This window comes from Molossus molossus, unplaced genomic scaffold, assembly GCF_014108415.1.
Source record: "Molossus molossus isolate mMolMol1 unplaced genomic scaffold, mMolMol1.p scaffold_m16_p_21, whole genome shotgun sequence".
Lineage (NCBI taxonomy): Eukaryota > Metazoa > Chordata > Mammalia > Chiroptera > Molossidae > Molossus > Molossus molossus.
In genome coordinates this window covers 4,057,596-4,075,499 of record NW_023425357.1, presented here as the reverse complement: position 1 = coordinate 4,075,499, position 17,904 = coordinate 4,057,596, and the positions used below count along the sequence as shown (strand labels likewise).

At 47.0% G+C, this 17,904-nt stretch overlaps 1 protein-coding gene across 1 annotated transcript; it reads left to right on the top strand.

The window, feature by feature from the left end:
• Positions 1 to 225: 225 nt before the first annotated feature.
• On the top strand, positions 226 to 17,521 carry CACNG7 (calcium voltage-gated channel auxiliary subunit gamma 7). The gene is made up of 5 exons (XM_036273824.1): positions 226 to 440; positions 1,082 to 1,168; positions 1,571 to 1,711; positions 16,601 to 16,746; positions 17,195 to 17,521. The coding sequence occupies exons 1-5, from the start codon at positions 245 to 247 to the stop codon at positions 17,450 to 17,452; spliced, it is 828 nt and encodes a 275-aa protein (XP_036129717.1). The 5' UTR covers positions 226 to 244; the 3' UTR covers positions 17,453 to 17,521.
• Positions 17,522 to 17,904: the final 383 nt, after the last annotated feature.

Genomic DNA, 17,904 nt, shown 5'->3' with positions numbered 1-17,904 from the left:
TTTGGGAAAGCCAGTTCTAGGGTTTCAGGTCAATAATTGGTGTCACTGGTTCAAATCCAGGGAGGGAGTCATGGGTCAGGACACAGAGGTCAGATTTGAGAGGTTTGGGGATTGGTGTCTCTGGCCCAGGTCCACACTGTCCCACGTGGCTGCATGGGGGTGAGGGCTCTAGTTGGTCCCATCAGGCCTTTCCAGGGCAGCTTCCGGTCCCACAGGCCCCGCCGGGCGCCCCCCGCCGCTGAGGATGAGTCACTGCAGCAGCCGCGCCCTGACCCTGCTGAGCAGCGTGTTTGGTGCGTGTGGCCTGCTGCTCGTGGGCATCGCGGTCAGCACTGACTACTGGCTGTACATGGAGGAGGGGACGGTGCTGCCGCAGAACCAAACCACGGAGGTCAAGATGGCACTGCACGCCGGCCTCTGGCGCGTCTGCTTCTTCGCAGGTACAGACCCCACCTGCCCTCCACTCAACTGTCCCTGCCTTGCCTGGGTGGGACCCAAGAGCCCTTATCCTTAGTTCCATCTCTTGGGTTCCAGAAATCCAGAAACGGATCCCGTTTCTGTCCTGGAGAATCAAATTCCTACGTGGAGACCCGATTCCTAGCCCTCTGTTCCCTGGATCTAGGAGCCACAGGGCTCACCCAATCTCCTGGTCCCGAAGCCCCTGGGAACCGCAGTCCCTTCATTTCCCTTAGAAGCGGTAATCTAGGTTCGGAGCTCTCCCCTGGACAGTGCTAGTGCTGAATGAACAGGATTTAAAAAACACGCCTCTCAAGGATCGCAGAGGCTCCCTCTTTGCGGAATCCTGCCATTCGCTGCCTTATTCTTTTTAGGGGTCCAGAAGCCCTGGCCCACAGCCCCTCCCCACCTGGGACCTAGGGTTCCAGCCTTGTCCTCCATCCATGGGTCTGGTCTCTAGGGCATCCGGCCACAGGAGCTCCCAGATCTCCTGTCCATCTCCTTCCATAACCTTTGGATTAAGCCATTCCCATCCCGGGTCTCGCCACTTTACATCATGCCCCTGACTGCTTCTCCAGAGCTTAGAAGCCTCTCCTTCAGCCCTGCCTTCTCATCATCCCCCCAGGTCGGGAGAAGGGTCGTTGCGTGGCCTCGGAATATTTTCTTGAACCAGAAATCAACTTGGTGACGGAAAACACGGAGAATATTCTGAGTGAGGGGAAGCGGGGTAGAGGGCGGCGCGGGCTAGGCAACAAGGGGCAGGATCCCAGGGCAGGTCCTGGGAGAAAGGGCAGGAGCAGGGAAGGTTGGGGTGGAGGGGAAGGAGTGGAGGCTGGAAAGAAGGCAGAGTGGTTAGGTAGGGAGGAGGTGCTGGGCTGAAAGGGGCGGGGCCTAGACAATAGGTGGAGCCAACACACAAGGGGTGGGGTCAAACCACAGGAGGTGTGGCCTAGGTGAAGGCGTGGAGTCAGCAGTGGAATTATCAGAAAGGGGAAGAGTCTGTGGAAAGGGGAGAAACCCCCTAAAGGGGCAGAAAGTAGAGAGGTCAGAGGAATGGGGAGGTGTCCCCCCAGATTGTCGTCCTCACCCAGTCTCTCCTGTGTCCCCTCCCCAGAGACGGTGCGCACAGCCACACCCTTCCCCATGGTCAGTCTCTTCCTCGTGTTCACCGCCTTCGTCATCAGCAACATCGGCCACATCCGCCCACAGAGGACCATTCTGGCCTTCGTTTCTGGAATCTTCTTCATCCTATCGGGTGAGCCCAAGGAAAGGACTTATGGGCTGGGGGGCTCATTTAGGGTCCAGGAACCCGTGGTTTCCTCTTCCGCTAAGGAAGCCACTTCCTTGCTGTGTGATCCTAGAGGAATTCCAGAACCGCTCTGAGCCCTGCTTCTCCTCTGTGGGGTGGAGATAGCAGCGCCCATTTTACAGAGGACCAAATGCTTATTAGGTGCTCATTAGGCACCAGGCTCTGTGCTGATACTCAGGACCCTGTGAGGTAAATGCTATGAATAACCCCATTTCACAGATGTGGAAACATACACTCCCAGAGATGAAGTCATTTGCTCAGGGCCACACAACCAGTGAGAGGCAGATCTGGGGCTCAAACTCATGACTTTCGCCTCCAGAGGCTGCATTTTTTTAACCGCTCCTGATATTCTGGCAAGTAACAGGTTACAAGGCTTTCAATTTCCTGTGCAACATTTTATCTAAAAAATTTTCAGACAGAAAAGGCCAACAATGTTGGCGTGAATGAACACCCATGGACCCACCACTTAGAGTCAACCATTACCATAGGACTAGATTTGCTTTGTCCTGAATCTGCTCATCTATCTATATTTCTATCCATCCATCAACCTATTTTATTATTATTTTTATTGATTGATTTGAGAGAGAGAGAGAGAGAGATGTGTTGTTCTACCTACTTATGCATTTATTGGTTGTTTCTTGAATGTACCCTGATTGGGGATCAAGCCTACAACCTTGGTGTAGTGGCATGATGCTCTAACCATTTAGCTACCCAGCCAGGGCTATACCTCACTAATTTTTTAAAAATGCATTTCAAAGTGAGTTGAAGCGTCAGTACACCTTACCTTAAATAATTCATTATGCATGTCATCAGAGTTTAGTATGTGTTTATAGTTCTTTTTCTTCTGATCTATGAGTAATTGCACACCCTTCTCATAACATCTCTGCCCGGGAGTTGTTATGAACACTCACTTAATGAAATAGGGGTGCTGAGTTCCAGAATTATGCAGGGAGTTACCTAAGATACCAGCATAAGCTGGTGCCCGAGGACTCGAGTGTGCTGAGGTCTAGGATAGAGTCCTTCCCAATGCAGCTCAGTTTGGTCTATTCAGTCCCACTCAGGTTAGGTCAGCCCAGATCAACTCAGCTCTAACATGTTTAACTCCATCCATCTGGTCCACCTAACCCCAATTCATTCAGACTCAATTCTTCAGTTCAGTTAAAATGAACTCAACATAACTGAATTAAACTCCATTTGGTCCTTTGAATCCAGTTGATATTTTATGAACAAACCCTTTTGTACGCCTCATTTCCATTCTATCTCCTGGGGCCCACGCTCAGGTCCCTGCTTCAAGGTGATTCTGCAAATAAAGATAGATTTTTGAATATCCTCTCCCTCGGGCCCCTCCCTGCTCCTCCCCCAGCTTTCTCTAGGTTAAGCCTCCCTTGTGCCTCCAACCTGAACTGACGGGACTTTTTCCTCTGTGCAGACTTGAATCATAGCATGTGGAGCCAGACACTGAGCTAAAATAAGATACATGGGATGTCACCATCCCAGAGTGTCAGAGCGAAAGGTCTCATCCTTTTTTCAGATGGAAAAAAATAGTGGCCTAGAGAGAGAAAGTGGGGCATGGAGACTGGATTTAATCCACCCAAAACATTAGAAAGAAAACCCCATTGTCTGTGGTTCACAAAAGTAGGAACAGAAGAGAAGCCCTAGGTAGCCAATGGCAGGGCTGGGGTTAGAACTGAGGATTTTCTCATCACAAATCCATGCTTACTACAGTGCACCAGGACCTGACTTTTCAAGGCCAAGCTCAGAATCAATGATGCTATTAGGACTGGAAATCAGGCCTCTGATGGAACCATAGAGTAATTTGAAGGGGATTGAACCCCACTTCCTGAATACTTTCCTTGAGTTTATTTCATAGACTACAACCTATGCATCCACCACAAGGTATCCATCATGTACATTCAAGGTTGTGGGTAAAATGACTGAAGAAACATGCATCTGTGAACCTGGAAAGACTTGGGTTCAAATCTCAAGACTTCCTGTGTATGCTACAAAAGTGTGGAGTTGTTAAGAAAACAAGTCTTGGCCAGGGGTCGGCAAACGTTAGGTAGCAGATGTTTCAGACTTTGCGAACCAGAAGTTTGCTAAAGCACCCAGAGATGAAGCAGTGGACATGGCTGAGGTCCACTAATACTATTTATGGGCCCTGAAGTTTAAATTCAGTGTCAACTTCATGGGTGATGAAATATATATTTTTTACATTTTTCATTGAATTTATTGGAGTGACACTGGTTAATAAAGTTACATAGGTTTCAGGGGTACAATTCTATAATACATCATCTGTATATTGTATTGTGTATTCACCACCTCAGACAACAGTATGGTGATTACCAGAGGGAAAGAAGGGTGGGGGGAGGTAGGAGAAGGTAAAGGGGGGATAAATGGTGAAGGATTGAAATAGTTTTCTTCCCCCACACCATTAAAAAAACAAACAAACCAAAAAACCACTCTTAGCTCACAAACCATACAAATACATTCAGTGGGACAATCAAAGTTTGCTGACCCCTGGTCTAGATCATGGGTGTGAAGGGCTAACCCAGTGTCTGGTCAATAACAATAACTGGTCAAGACATGGTAGTTTTATATACATATATACATGCAAACATAAATAGTAGTAGTAGTAACATCCAGCATAATAATGAACACTTTCTTGAGTGCCATGGTTTGGGGAAGTTCTACATGCTTTATGCAAATGAAGCGATTTCTTGCTCTTCGCCTGGTCAGGCAGATGTCATTACTATTCCCATTTTCCAGCTGAGCAAACAGAAGCAATCAGAGGTGAAGTTGCTCCATCACGAAAGCTGGATTCCAACCCAGGCTTTTACCCCGGCACTAGACTGCCCCATAAAATCATTAAAACAAAGGTGATTCAAAAGGAGTGGAAAGGATAAAAATAGTATAAATATCTTAGATCTTGAAATGAGAGAATCTGGTCCAATCATCTCATGTTCCCCATGAGAAAACCGAGAGAGAGAGAGAGAGAGAGAGAGAGAGAGAGAGAGAGAGAGAGAGAGAGAGAGGAGAAGCTCGAGGTCTGGGAAGTGATGTAGTTGGCATTCGGTCCTGGAAAAGGCAGTGCCGGTGTTGGGGCAGAAGGACAGGGTCACGGTGGGTATTAAACATCCCTCGGGGACCTGTGTGGGGGATGGGCCAGAGGAAAATGGACAAACTGAGAAGGATGCTTATGCAGTGGTCTGAGAAATAGCAGATAAGGTTTGAGCTGAACCGAGGCTGGGAGGATAAAGAAGACTGGATGGCACTGAGAGAGAATATCAGCAGAAAAATCAATAGAACCAGATGGCTGACTGGGTTTGGTTGGTGAGAGACAGAGTGGGGAGGCTGGAGTGGCATTGATTTTTTTTCCAGGTCATATGAGGCATGCTTCCCGGGCATGGCCCCTATTAACCCCTGATCCTCAAGAACTTGTTCTATGCATGTGCTCATTTATTCACTCATCAAACATTGTACGTGTGTGGGTCACTGGAGACATGGCTGGATCCTAAATGAGAGCCCACATGCAGTCACTCTCAGAACAGCCCCCCGACTGCCATCCATCAAAGCTTGTCACACACCACTTACTTCTTCGTCGCTTTGACGAATTCCCCTTGCACTTAGAGTATGTCCAAACTCCTCATGCTGGCCTTTCATGCTTTGGCAACTGCTCAGATCTGTGACCTCATTTCCTAACCCACTGACACTCTCTCCTTTGCGTATAACTTCAGCCACACTGGCCTCCTGCTACTCCTTGAAAATGCAAATCTCAGCCCCACCCTGAGAACTTTCACACTCACCAGCCCTCCACACTCAACCCCCCCCCCCCCATTCCAAAGGGCAGGAAATGTTTCCTCTTCTGCGTTTCTTTCTGACAACAGTATGTACAGTTGCCTTCCCCCTCTACGACCCCATTCCTTCTTTTAGATTTGTTTCTTAGCACTATTGCTGCCGTCAGTCATCGTATTTGTTTTCTGTCCCCTCTAACCCAGAAGGAAAACTCCGAACGTCAGGGACTTTTACAAATATCTGCCAAGCCTAGATGAAGTGCTGGTACAAAGTACATACTGAAATATTTGTAGAAGGGATTAATGATAAGGACAGCTCAGGGGGTGTTGCAAAAGGGGAGATGTGTTCACCTGACACAGAAGGGGCGGTGGGCGCGATGGCAGTGACCAGGAGTCCAACAGGAGGTGACATCCAAGGGAATGATGCTGAAAGCGAGGGGGGACTTTTTCAAATGAAGAGAAGTGCCTTGTATGGAATTCACAGCGTGTGTGAAGACCTCAGGAAGCACTGTGCCGCTCTCCGTGGTGCTGAAACACTATTCTAAATCCAGGGTGTCTATTCCGCTTGGAATGTAGGTGATTCTTGCCTCCTGCGCTCTAAGAATTCTGGAACAGATGCAGTGGAGGGGGTAGGGAGAAAGCTGGGTTACAGAGAAAGGGAGGGAGAAAAAGAGGGAAAGAGAAAAAAAAGGAAAAGGTTATTTTTGGAGAGCCAGAGCCACTGTGAAAATGGCCAGTAAGGAGCAAGAATCATTTACCTTCTGTTTTTATTCAATGTTCAATGACTAAAAGCAAAACTACAACCCAAACCTTTGTATTTGCAAATGTGTGTTTCCTTTTTGTCAACCCCTGCCCCTGCCCCTCCTAATGGAGAAGGTTTGTTATTTAGAACTGTAATGTGAAATATGGGACTAACGGGGAGGCCGGTGTGGTTAGCAGGGATCAGGTCATAAAGAGGCTGGAATGTCAGGCTGTGGAATGAGTACCTTTTCATGTGTATAGTGGGGACCCAAGGGGGAGTTCTGACAAGAAAAGAACAGACTCTGGTATGGGTATTAGAAAAAAACAGGGAGATGATGATTTGGGAGTAGTGGTATAGATATAGAGAGTTAACCTTAGCTGAATCAGCAGACCTGGGTTTACAAAGAAGGTTTAGATTTATGAGAGATTCAGAAAGTAAAATGGACATGACTTGATGACTGAGCACCACACACACGTGTGTGTGTGTGTGTGTGTGTGTGTGTGTGTATGATTTTTATTGATTTTAAGAGACATACACAGAGAAACATAGATAGGAGAGAAAAACATCAGTCAGTTGGCTCCCTCATGCTCCTTGACCAGGGATTGAACCCCAGACCTGGCACATGCCCTGACTGGAAATCAAACTAGTGACCTTTTGGTGCATGAGATGATGCTCAACCAATTGAGCCACACCGGCTGAGCAAGAAAAGGTCAATTCTTAGAGGAGGTTGAGAAACGAGAGTTAGAGTGGATTAAAAAGGAGACACAGCTTTTTTGGTTGTGCTGGGTCTTGTGCTAGATGCTAGGAATGCAGTTGGGAACAAGGTGGACTAGTTTCAAGCACCCTAGTGGAGGTGGGGGAGATGTGTGACAAAAAAGTACAAAAAGGTGAAAAATGTAATGTCAGGTGCTGATAAGTGCTATAAAGAAAAATGAAGCAGGTTAAGGAGAGAAAGAGTGATGGAGGGGTCATTATTTTATCTCACGTCAGTCACTCTGATTTTCTAGTGAAAACTTCACTGGTGTACCTAGATCCTGCGTTTTGCTAATGTTTTGCATCTCTCTCTCTCTCTCTCTTTCTCTCCCCCCACCTTCTGCTACACACACTTTTTGGTTTGTTTTATTATTTGAAAGTAAGTTTCAGACACCATGATAATTTATCTTTAGACATTGTAGTATGTATATCTAAGAGTAAGGGCATGCTTCTACATAACCAGAACACCATGATCACATCCAGAAATTTTACAGTAATTCCATAATATAATTGATTCCATTTTCACACTTTCCCAGTAGTTTCAAGAATGCCTTGGAGCCCTGACTGAGTTGGTTGGAGTGTCATCCCATACACCAAAAAGTTGAGGATTCAATTCTGGTCAAGGCACATTCCTAGGTTGTGGGTTCCATCCCTGTTTGGGGCTTGTACGGGCTTGTTTCTGTCTCACATTGATGTTTCACCCTCTCTCTCCTCCTTCTCTCTCTAAAATAAATTTAAAAGAGAAATTTTTTAAAATTTGTTTTTCTTTATTGATTTTAGAGAGAGAGGAAGGAAGAGGGAGAAAGAGATAGAAACATTGATGAGAGAGAACATTGACTGGCTGCCTTCTGCATGCCCCCCCACAGGGGATTTGGCCCACAACCTGGGCATGTGCCCTGAGAGGGATCAAACTGGCGACCTCTTAGTACATGGGTCGATGCTCAACCACTGAGCCACACTGGCCGGGCTGTTCTTATTTTTTAATTTTTTTAAATCCTCACCCGAGGACACTTTTGCATTCATCTTCAGATAGAGCGAGAGGGAGAGAGGGAGAAAGAGAGAGAGAGAAACATCAATGCAAGAGAGACACATTGACTCGCTACCACCCACACAACCCCACCTGGGGCCGGGGACAAACTGCAATCGAGGTACATGCCCTTAGTGGGGACCGAACCCGGATCTCTCTGGACTGCAGGCCGACACTCTAACCGCTGAGCTAAACAGGCCAGGGCAGTTCTTTTTTAAAATAGCTTTCCCACAGAACCTGGATTTAATCTAGGTTCACACATAGTATTTGGTTAATGTCTCTTTTAGTCTAGACTGGTTCTCTCACTATTTTATTTACAGCGCCGACTTTTAAAATGTGCTTCATTTAAAAAAAAATATAGAAAGAATAGTGTAAAGAAATGCCATGTATCCTTCACAGAGTTTCAACAATTATCAACATATGGTGAGTCTTTTTTTAAGCCACACTGTCTTACCTCCCTTCTACACTTCACCACATTATTTTAAAGCCAGTCTCAGGCTTTAAATCATCTTACCCACGAACACTTCAGCATCTCTCCAGGAAATCAGCATTGGGTTATTTAACATAGCCATCGCAGCACCGTCATCACGCCTAAACAATTCAGAATAGCTGCTTAATATCATTTAATATCTACTACGTGTTCAATGTTCCCACGTTCCTCATAAATGCCTTTTTTACAGTTACTTTGTTGTGTAAATTGGGATCCACATTCCACTTGCATGTTCAGTGGATAGCTCTCCAAAGCCTCTTTCAGTCCCTAACAGTCCCTCTCCTGTTTTTTGTTTTTCTTCTTACCACTTATTTGTCGAGAAAATCTGGTCATTTGTCTTGCAGAATTCTCACGCTCTAGATTTTTTCCAGTCACATCCCTGTGTCATGGTTTAAGATGTCCATCCCTACCCATATTTTTCTGTAACACTGTTGTTGACCAGGCGCAGGTTTGACCTCCCCCCACCCCAAATACTTTATAGATAAGTGGTGCTGTTCACGTCTGACTGCTTTACATTGGAGACATAATAATGTCTGGTTATCTCTTTTTGGGATGTTAAGACTGGTAATTGCTTTCAGTGTTATCGGCTTGACCCCGATCCTTGTTCTCATAGAGAATAGCCCATACCCTGGATTTGTTTCATCGGGTCCTCACGGCATCATTTCATTTATTCCTCTTTCCTTGTATTTTGTGTAACCTGGAAGTTTTGTCTAGAGTAGCTTAGATTGATGAGATTCGGGTTAAACATGTTTGGGAAGAAGATTAGGAGGAGCTGTGTTCTTTCTATTTTTCTTTAAGGTAGTAAATCATATCAGGTGGTACAGAGTTTGAACGCTTGGTTAAGGTGGTGATTACCAGAGTTCTCCATTAAAGAAGGACATTTTCCTCTTTACAGTGAATAAATAACCTGTAGGAGACATTTTGGAACCTTGGGGGGGGTGATCCTGTTTGTGGATACCTGCTTTTTAAAATTACAGTTGATGTACAATATTATGTTAATTTCAGGTGTACAGCCCTGTCATTAGACATTTACATAACTTACAAAGTGATCACCTCAATAACTCTAGGACCCACATAGCACCCTACATAATTATTACAATATTATTGCCTATGTTTCCTATGCTGTACTTTGCATGGCCATGACTATTTTGTAACTACCAGTTTGTAGTTCTAAGTCTTGGGAATACCTATTTTATTTAAACATTGTTTTATTTTGGAAATAATTTAAACCTACAGGAAATTTGCAAAAATAATACAATGAGCTCGTATATATCCTTTACCTAGACCAATTTTGTTTTTGTTTCTTAATTTCAGGGAGAGAGATAGATGTTTCTAACTGCCTTTCTTTTTCTTTTCTTTTTTTTATCCTCAGCCGAGGACATTTTTCCATTTTTGTTCAGGTAGAGTGGGAAGGGAGAGAGAGAGAGAGAAACATCGACGTGAAAGGGACACATCGAGTGGCCGCCTCCCGCATGACCCCAACCGGGGCCGGGGACAAACTGCAACCAAGGTACATGATCTTAGCGGGAACCGAACCCTGGTCTCTCTGGACCGCAGGCTAACGCTCTAATCACTGAGCCAAACCAGCCAGGGCCTAACTGTGCCTTTCCATGTTTTGTTTGGATTTCTTTTTTAAAATATGTTTTTATTGATTTTTGAGAGGAAGAGAGAAACATCAGTGTGAGAGAGAAACACATTGGCTGCCTCCTGCACGCCCCCTACTGGGCATTCAGCCGGCAACCCGGGCATGTGCCCTGTCCTGGAATAGAACAGGGACCTCTCAGTCCATGGGACAAGGCTCAATCCACTGAGCCACACCGGCTGGGCTAGACCAATTTTTAACATTTTGGCACACTTGCCTCTATCTATCTATCTATCTATCTATCTATCTATCTATCTATCTATCTATCTATCATCTATCAATCATCCATATCTATCACCTCTCTCATCTATCTAGCTTTCTATTATATACATCACTCATCTATCTATATCTATATTATTATTTATCTAAGTATCACCATTGTCTCTCATCTACTTTTATTTATGTTGTATTTATCTATTAATATCTATTTATCAAGTATTTATATCATCTATGCATCTCTCTGTAAAACCACTTGCACATACATTACACACACTTCACCCCTAAACATTTCAGCAGGTACCTGCTTTGAACAAGCTCCCTTCCCTTTGTAACCACAGTTCGATGTGCAAATCCAGGACGTTAATCCTTTATACAACGCTATAACTAATACACAGTCGACATTCTAATATCACCCTTTGCCCCCAAGCTGTCTTTTATAGTCTTTTCCCCACCTGATTTGGAACCCAGTCTAAGATCACGCTTTCTATTTCCTGGCTGTGTCTCTTTCATGTCCGTTAATCTTTTAGAGAGTTCCTGTACCTTTAACAAAATTATTTTCATGTCGACTCTTTTTGAAGGGTGCAGTGGCTGTGTTGTACGCTGCCCCAGTTTCCTCAGGAGTGGATTCAGGTTACACGTTTTCAGCAGGAACGCTCCCCAAATGAAGACATGGCAGGCTCCCGTCGGGAGGTCATGGTGTTAGTTACTGGGGATGTCAGCTCCCTCCCCTTGGTTAAGTTGGTGTCTGTGAGGTTTCTTTACGATAAAGGAAGTTTCTATTACTACTCAGGCTGCAAAATGGTGTTTTCTAACTCTGTAAGTAAGACAGTTCTCTCTTCTTTTGCGAGTTATTTATTTTAACAATATGTCAGTAGGATTCACATTTGTAAAAATTCAGTGTGTTGTGCTCTGGCCAGTGTATCCCAGGGGTTAGAGCATCGGCCCGGGCACCAAAGAGTCGTGGGTTTGATTCCTGGTCAAGGGCATGTATCTGGGTTGCAAGTTGGATCCTCACCCTGGTTGGGGCACATGTGGGAGGCAACCAATTCATGTTTCTTTCTCTCTCTCCATTCCACTCTCTGTTTTTGTTTTTTTAAAAATATTTAGTTTTCTTTATTGATTTTCTTTATTTATTAGAGAGATAGAAACATCTATCAGCTGCCTCCTGCATGCCTCCTACTGGGGATCGAGCCCACAACCCGAGCATGTGCCCCGACCCATAATCAAACTGGTACCTCTCAGTCCATGGAATGGCGCTCAATCCACTGAGCCACACTGGCCGGGCACTCTCTTTTTTTTAAGGTTTCCTTTTTAGTATGGTTTTGTTTTTGTTTTTTGTTTTGTAAATCCTCATGCAAGGATATTTTTCATTGATTTTTTTTTTTTTATTTTTTTTTTATTTTTTTATCCTCACCCGAGGATATTTTTCCATTTTTTGTACAGATAGAGTGGGAAGGAGAGAGAGGAAGGGAAGAGAGAGAGAAACATCGACGTGAAGGGACACATCGAGTGGCTGCCACCCGCACGACCAACCAGGGCCGGGGACAAACTGCAACCGAAGTACGTGCCCTTAGCGGGAACCGAACCCGGGTCTCTCCGGACCGCAGGCCGACGCTCTAACCGCTGAGCCAAACTGGCCAGGGCTTCATTGATTTTTTTTTAAGGTGGAGTGGAAGGGAGGGAGGGAGGGAGGGAGGGAGAGAGAGAGAGAGAGAGAGAGAGAGAGGAGAGAAACATCAATGTGAGACAGACACATCTATTGGTTGCCTCCTGCACGACACCGGCTGGGGGCTGGGGATAAAACCTGCAACCCAGGTACATGCCCTTGACTGGGAATCAAACCCTTGACCTTGAGGGCCACAGGCCGATGCTCTAACCCCTGAGCCAAACTGGCCCTGGCTCCCTTCCACTCTCTGAAAATCAATGAGGAAAATATCCTCGGGTGAGGCTTTAAAAAAAAACCACAAAAAAACAGTAGCATTTTGTATACTCTTTTGTGCATTCTCTTTTGTTTTTAATTAGTGATGTAGTCTGGACGGCCACTGACCTCCATCCACATCAGTTCACAGTGCTCGACCTCATTCTCCTTGGCCGGTGGCTCAGGACTCCGTTAGGGGATTTTATAGATCATTTCATGAATCAAGGGTAGCCGGGTTGTTTCAGATATTTTGCCGTTATAAACACTGCTGCGGGGAATTAACATGTGCCTATGAGCTTCCGTATCATTGGGCAGATATCTTCAGGGTAAATTCCTAGGAGTGAAGTTGCTGAGTTGAAGGATAAATACCTGTGTGGTTTTGTTAGTTATGGTCAAACTCCTCTCCGTAGGGGCTGCACCATTTTGCATCCCCAATGGCAACATATAAGCTTTTGTTCCATCCTGGCTGGTTTGGCTCAGCAGTTGGAGCTTCAACCCGAGGACCAAAGAGTTGCAGTTTTGATTCTGGTCAAAGGGCACGTAGCTTGGTTGCAGTTGGTCCCTGGCCCTAGTCGGGGTCATGCAGGAGGCAATGTGTCTCATGTTGATGTTTCTCTCTCTCTCTCTCTCTCTCTCTCTCTCTCTCTCTCTCCCCCCTCCCACTTTATCTGGAGATATTTGAAACAGTATCCTCAGGTGAGGATTTTAAAAAAAGAGCTTTTGTTCCTCTGGCCTCCCCAGAAAAAAATGTTGTCTTCATAACTTTTTAATTTTTTTTGGTACGTGCCCCTAGCGGGAACCAAACCTGGGACTCTCTGGTCTGCAGGCCAACGCTCCAACCACTGAGCCAAACCGACCAGGGCTTAATTTTATTTTTTAAATCCTCACTGAGAATTTTTTTTCCTATCTATCTTCAGATAGAGTGGGAGGGAGAGAGAGGGAGGGAGAGAAACATCAGTGTGAGAGAGACACATCAACTAGCTGCCTCCTGCACAACCCCTACCAGGGCCAGGGACCAACTGCAACTGAGGTAGGTGCCCTTGAATGAAATCGAACCCGTGACTCATTGGTCCTTGGGCCAATGCTCCAACCACTGAGCCAAACTGGACAAGGCAAGCTTTATAACATTTGATAATCTGCTACATGAGACACGGTAGCCCCTAGTAGTTTGTTTTTAAACATTTTTAAAAATTGATTTTAGAGGGAGAGGAAAGGAGAGGGAGAGAGAGAAACATTGATGAGAGAGAACATCGATTGGCTGCCTCTTGCATGCCTTGCACTGGGGATCAGGCCCACAACGTGGGCATGTACCCTGACCGGGAATTGAACCGGTGACCTCTTGGTGCATGGGTCGATGCTCAACCAGTGAGCCACACGTTTCTCTTACTTTGCATGAGAGAGAGTGTTGTTGTTTTTTTTTAATCAGGGAGATCACAGAAATCCTTTCTAAACAAGTGATGAAGAAGAGGAGAGCTAAATGAGGTAATGGAGAGAGAGACAGAGACATCTGGGGGAGAGCATTCCAGGGAGAGAGAACAGCAAGTGCAAAGTCCCTGAGGCAGAAGTGAGCTTGCTGTATTCAAGCAAACATGAGGAATTCATGTGGTCTCAGCAGAGGGAGCAAGGGGAGGCTGGCCCGGGACGAGCCCGGCAGGCACCAGCCCATGTGGGCACTAGTTCAGCGCTCAGGAGCGTTTGCCCAGGAGCCAGATAGGAAACATTTCCAGTTTTGCTGCCTGCACAGTCTTTGTTGCAATTACTTAAACTTTGCGGTGACAGCCACAGGCAAGGTGTAAATATACTGGCTGTATTGCAATAAAATTTTACTTATGGACCCTGAAATTTGAAATTCACAGACTTTTGAAAATTGAAGTATTATAATTCATATAACCTAAAGGTCATCTAATTCTGTTTTTTCTCCCACACATAATTCACAAGGTTGTGCAACCATCTCCATTACCTAATTTCACAACATTTTCGTCACCCCCAAAAGGAACTTCACACTCTTTAACAGCAGCCAGTCAAAATCCCCGTCCACCCCGTTCCCTGGCAACCACTAATCTGTCTCTGTGGATTCGCCTGTTTTGAACATTTCATATAAACAGAACCATAAAGTATGTGGTCTTTTGCGTCTGGCTTCTTCTTCTTCTTCTTCTTTTTTTAATTCCTCCCCCGAGGATATTTTTCCATTTATCATTAGATAGAGTGGGAGGGAGAGAGAGAGAGAGACAGAGAGAAACATCGATGTGATAGAACCACACTGACTGGTTGCCTCCTGCACGACCTGACCAGGGCTGGGGACAAACTGCAACCCTTGACCAGAATTGAACCCATGACTCATTACGGGTACTTGGGCAGACACTCTAACTGCTGAGCCAAACTGGCCAGGGCTGGCTTCTTTTATGTAGCATATTTTCGAGATTCATCCATGTGGTAGCATAAATTTGTACTTCATTCCTTCTTATGGCTGAATAATATTCCTTTTTATTGCTATACCACATTGTGTTATCCATGCAGTTGATGGACATTTGGGTTGTTTCCACGTTTTGGCCATTATGAATAATGCTGCTACAAACATTCGTGCACGAGTTTTAGTGTAGACATATGTTTCTATGTTTCCAAGTCTCTTGGGTAGACATGTAGGAGTGGAATTGCTGGGTCATACGGTTATTTTATCTTTAATATTTTGCAATTCACATATTTTATACATGCCACGAAATACCATTCTTTTGATTTCTCTATAACCATTTAGTTACATAAAAACCATTCTTAGCTAGTAGGCCAGACCAAAACAGAAGGTGGGCTTGACTTAGCCCACCAGCCATAGTTTGCTGAACCCTATTGTAGGCAATGGGAGGAATTCCTATTTATTCTGGGGGTGATGGGCACACAAGAGCTTATTTGTAGGATTCTGGGGGAAGATGCTGATAAGGATTACATGGATTAATTTAGGGCAGGGGACTCTGTAGCTTCCTTAAGCCACCCTTGGCATGCCTACTGTTAAAAAAAATGAAGGTTCAGCCCTGGCCAATTTTGCTCAATGGTTAGAGTGTCGGCCTGTGGACCAGAGAGGCCTGGGTTTGGTTCCTGCTATGGGCACATACCTCGGTTGTGGTTTTTCCTGGCCCTGGTTGGGGTCGTGTGGGAGGCAACCAGTGGATGTGTCCCTCTCACATCGATGTTTCTCTCTCTCTTCCCCTCTCCCCCCCCCCCCCCCGCCCCGCTCTATCTGAAGATAAATGCAAAAATGTTCTCGGGTGAGGATTAAAAAAAAAAAAAGAAAGTTCACCTTGAGGAAGTATTTGCCTCTTAAAAATTCTCAACCCAGGCCTCTCCTCTCCACCTTTCTCATGTGCCTCTATTTCCTCATCCGTCAATGGAGATAAAAATGGTACCTCCTTGAAAGGGTTGTTGTGAGGTTTGAATGAGTTAATGCATATATGGTACTGAGAATGAATGGTGCCTGACACAGAGCAAGGCCTCTGTAAGCAGTTCCTAATTATTATTATTATTATTATTGATGTTGTGGTTATGATTATCCAGACAGCTTCAGCTCAGGCCTCATCCTCCTCCCCCCTGGAACACGGAACTTCAGTGTCTCCCTTCCAATCTCTTTTCAGAAACAATCAGCCCCCAAAAGATCTTCTGACCCTGTCTTTCCTCTGCCCCAGACCTTCCATGGCTCCCTAGTGCCCTTGGCCTCAAGGCTGAGCCCTTCAGCCTAGCATGCGAGGCTCATCATGGTTGTGTCTCTGCCTCCTTCTCTGGGCTTATTTCTTGTGGCGGTGGCCTGTGCCGTAGCCACATGGATGGGTCAGGTCATGCTCAGCCTCCAAGCTTTTGTCCCTGCTGTTCCCTCTGCCCAGAGTGGTACAGTGGACACTCTTATTCTTCCCTGAGCCTCATCCTGTAGGACTTGAACAAGGGCCATTCTTCCAGGAAGCTTTCTTTGGCCCCCCCTGACCCTGTTCTGATCCTGACCCTGCCTGGTGACCAATGTCCATATTTGCCTTCCCCAATGACTTTGTGAGCTCCTGGACACACATTTGGGGTGAGGGAGAAGGAAGGTAATTCACCTCCAGGATATCTGCGCCCAGCCCAGGCCCAGCATCCAAAGGGCTTCAAAAACTAGAAGTTAGTCTAGGCCCGAGTAGGGAGGAGAGGGAGAGAACCTTGGTGGGAGGGGGGGAGGGTCTGGGCTGGGGAAAGGGTGTCACTGCTAATGGACCAAGGGTACCCCTCTGCTCCCCCAGGCCTCTCCTTGGTGGTGGGCTTGGTTCTTTACATTTCCAGCATCAATGACGAGGTCATGAACCGGCCCAGCAGCTCTGAGCAGTATTTTCACTATCGCTACGGGTGGTCTTTTGCCTTCGCTGCGTCCTCCTTCCTACTCAAAGAGGTGATGTCTGGGGTCCACATGAGAGTTTTGAAAGAGGAGGGGTCGGGGGGGCCTGATTCCTGGGTCCAGGAGGAAGAGGAGCCTGGGAGTGTAGACTCTGGATTAAGAGTAGTGGCTGAGGATCTAATCCTTGGGTCCTGGGGGAGAGGAGGCTGGGAACCTGGACTCCTGGGGTCCTGGAGAGAAAGGAAACTGGGAGCTCCAACTCCTGGGGTCCTGGGGGAGGAGGAACCTGGGAACCTGGACTCCTGGGGTCCTGGGGGAGAGGAGGCTGGGAACCTGGACTCCTGGGGTCCTGGGGAGAAAGGGGACTGGGAGCTCCAACTCCTGGGGTCCTGGGGGAGGAGGAAGCTGGAGGCCTGGAATCTTGGGGCCTGGGGGTCTTGAGTCTTAGAGGCGTCAAGTAAGCCTGGGACCAGCTTCTGGGACTGACCCTGCCTTACCACAGGGGGCTGGCGTGATGTCAGTGTACTTGTTCACCAAACGCTACGCGGAGGAGGAGATGTACCGCCCGCACCCGGCCTTCTACCGCCCGCGGCTCAGCGACTGCTCCGACTACTCCGGCCAGTTCCTGCAGCCCGAGGCGTGGCGCCGCGGCCGCAGCCCCTCCGACATCTCCAGCGACGTGTCCATCCAGATGACGCAGAACTACCCTCCCGCCATCAAGTACCCAGACCACCTGCACATCTCCACCTCGCCCTGCTGAGGCCTTGCCCCTCGGAGCGCCCTTCCGCCTCCTCTTTGGGGTCTCCCCTCCACGCAGCTCCTCCCCCTCCTCGGGACTCCGCTTCCACCTGGAGGATGCTGCTCACGCTTTAGCCCCGCCCTCTCCCAGCGGCCACGCCCACCGCCCTAGCCCCTCCCCCTTTCAATCGCCCCTCCTCTTTCCCTGGCCTTTTACGTCATTGGGCCCTTCACTTCCAGATGGCCCCTCCCTCGATGGCCTGCCCTTCCCTAGGCCCCGCCCCTTCCTCTGGCCCCGCCCTCCCAACCCCAGTCCCTCCTTCTAGGTTCCACCTTGTAGGCGTCCACCTCCCCTGAGACCCCCAACCTGCCGCCTCCCCAAAGGGGCGCTGGGCTGGAGAGTAGGGTCCGGCAGCCGCCAGGAATGCCAACCATCCTCTTCTCCCTTCGGCCCCTCATTCTCTCTTTCCTGGC

Coding starts and splice junctions, on each gene's coding strand:
- CACNG7 (XM_036273824.1), top strand. CDS start 245: ATGAGTCACTGCAGCAGCCGCGCCCTGACCCTGCTGAGCAGCGTGTTT. Junction 441..1,081: donor GCGCGTCTGCTTCTTCGCAG/GTACAGACCCCA, acceptor TCATCCCCCCAG/GTCGGGAGAAGGGTCGTTGC. Junction 16,747..17,194: donor CCTCCTTCCTACTCAAAGAG/GTGATGTCTGGG, acceptor GCCTTACCACAG/GGGGCTGGCGTGATGTCAGT.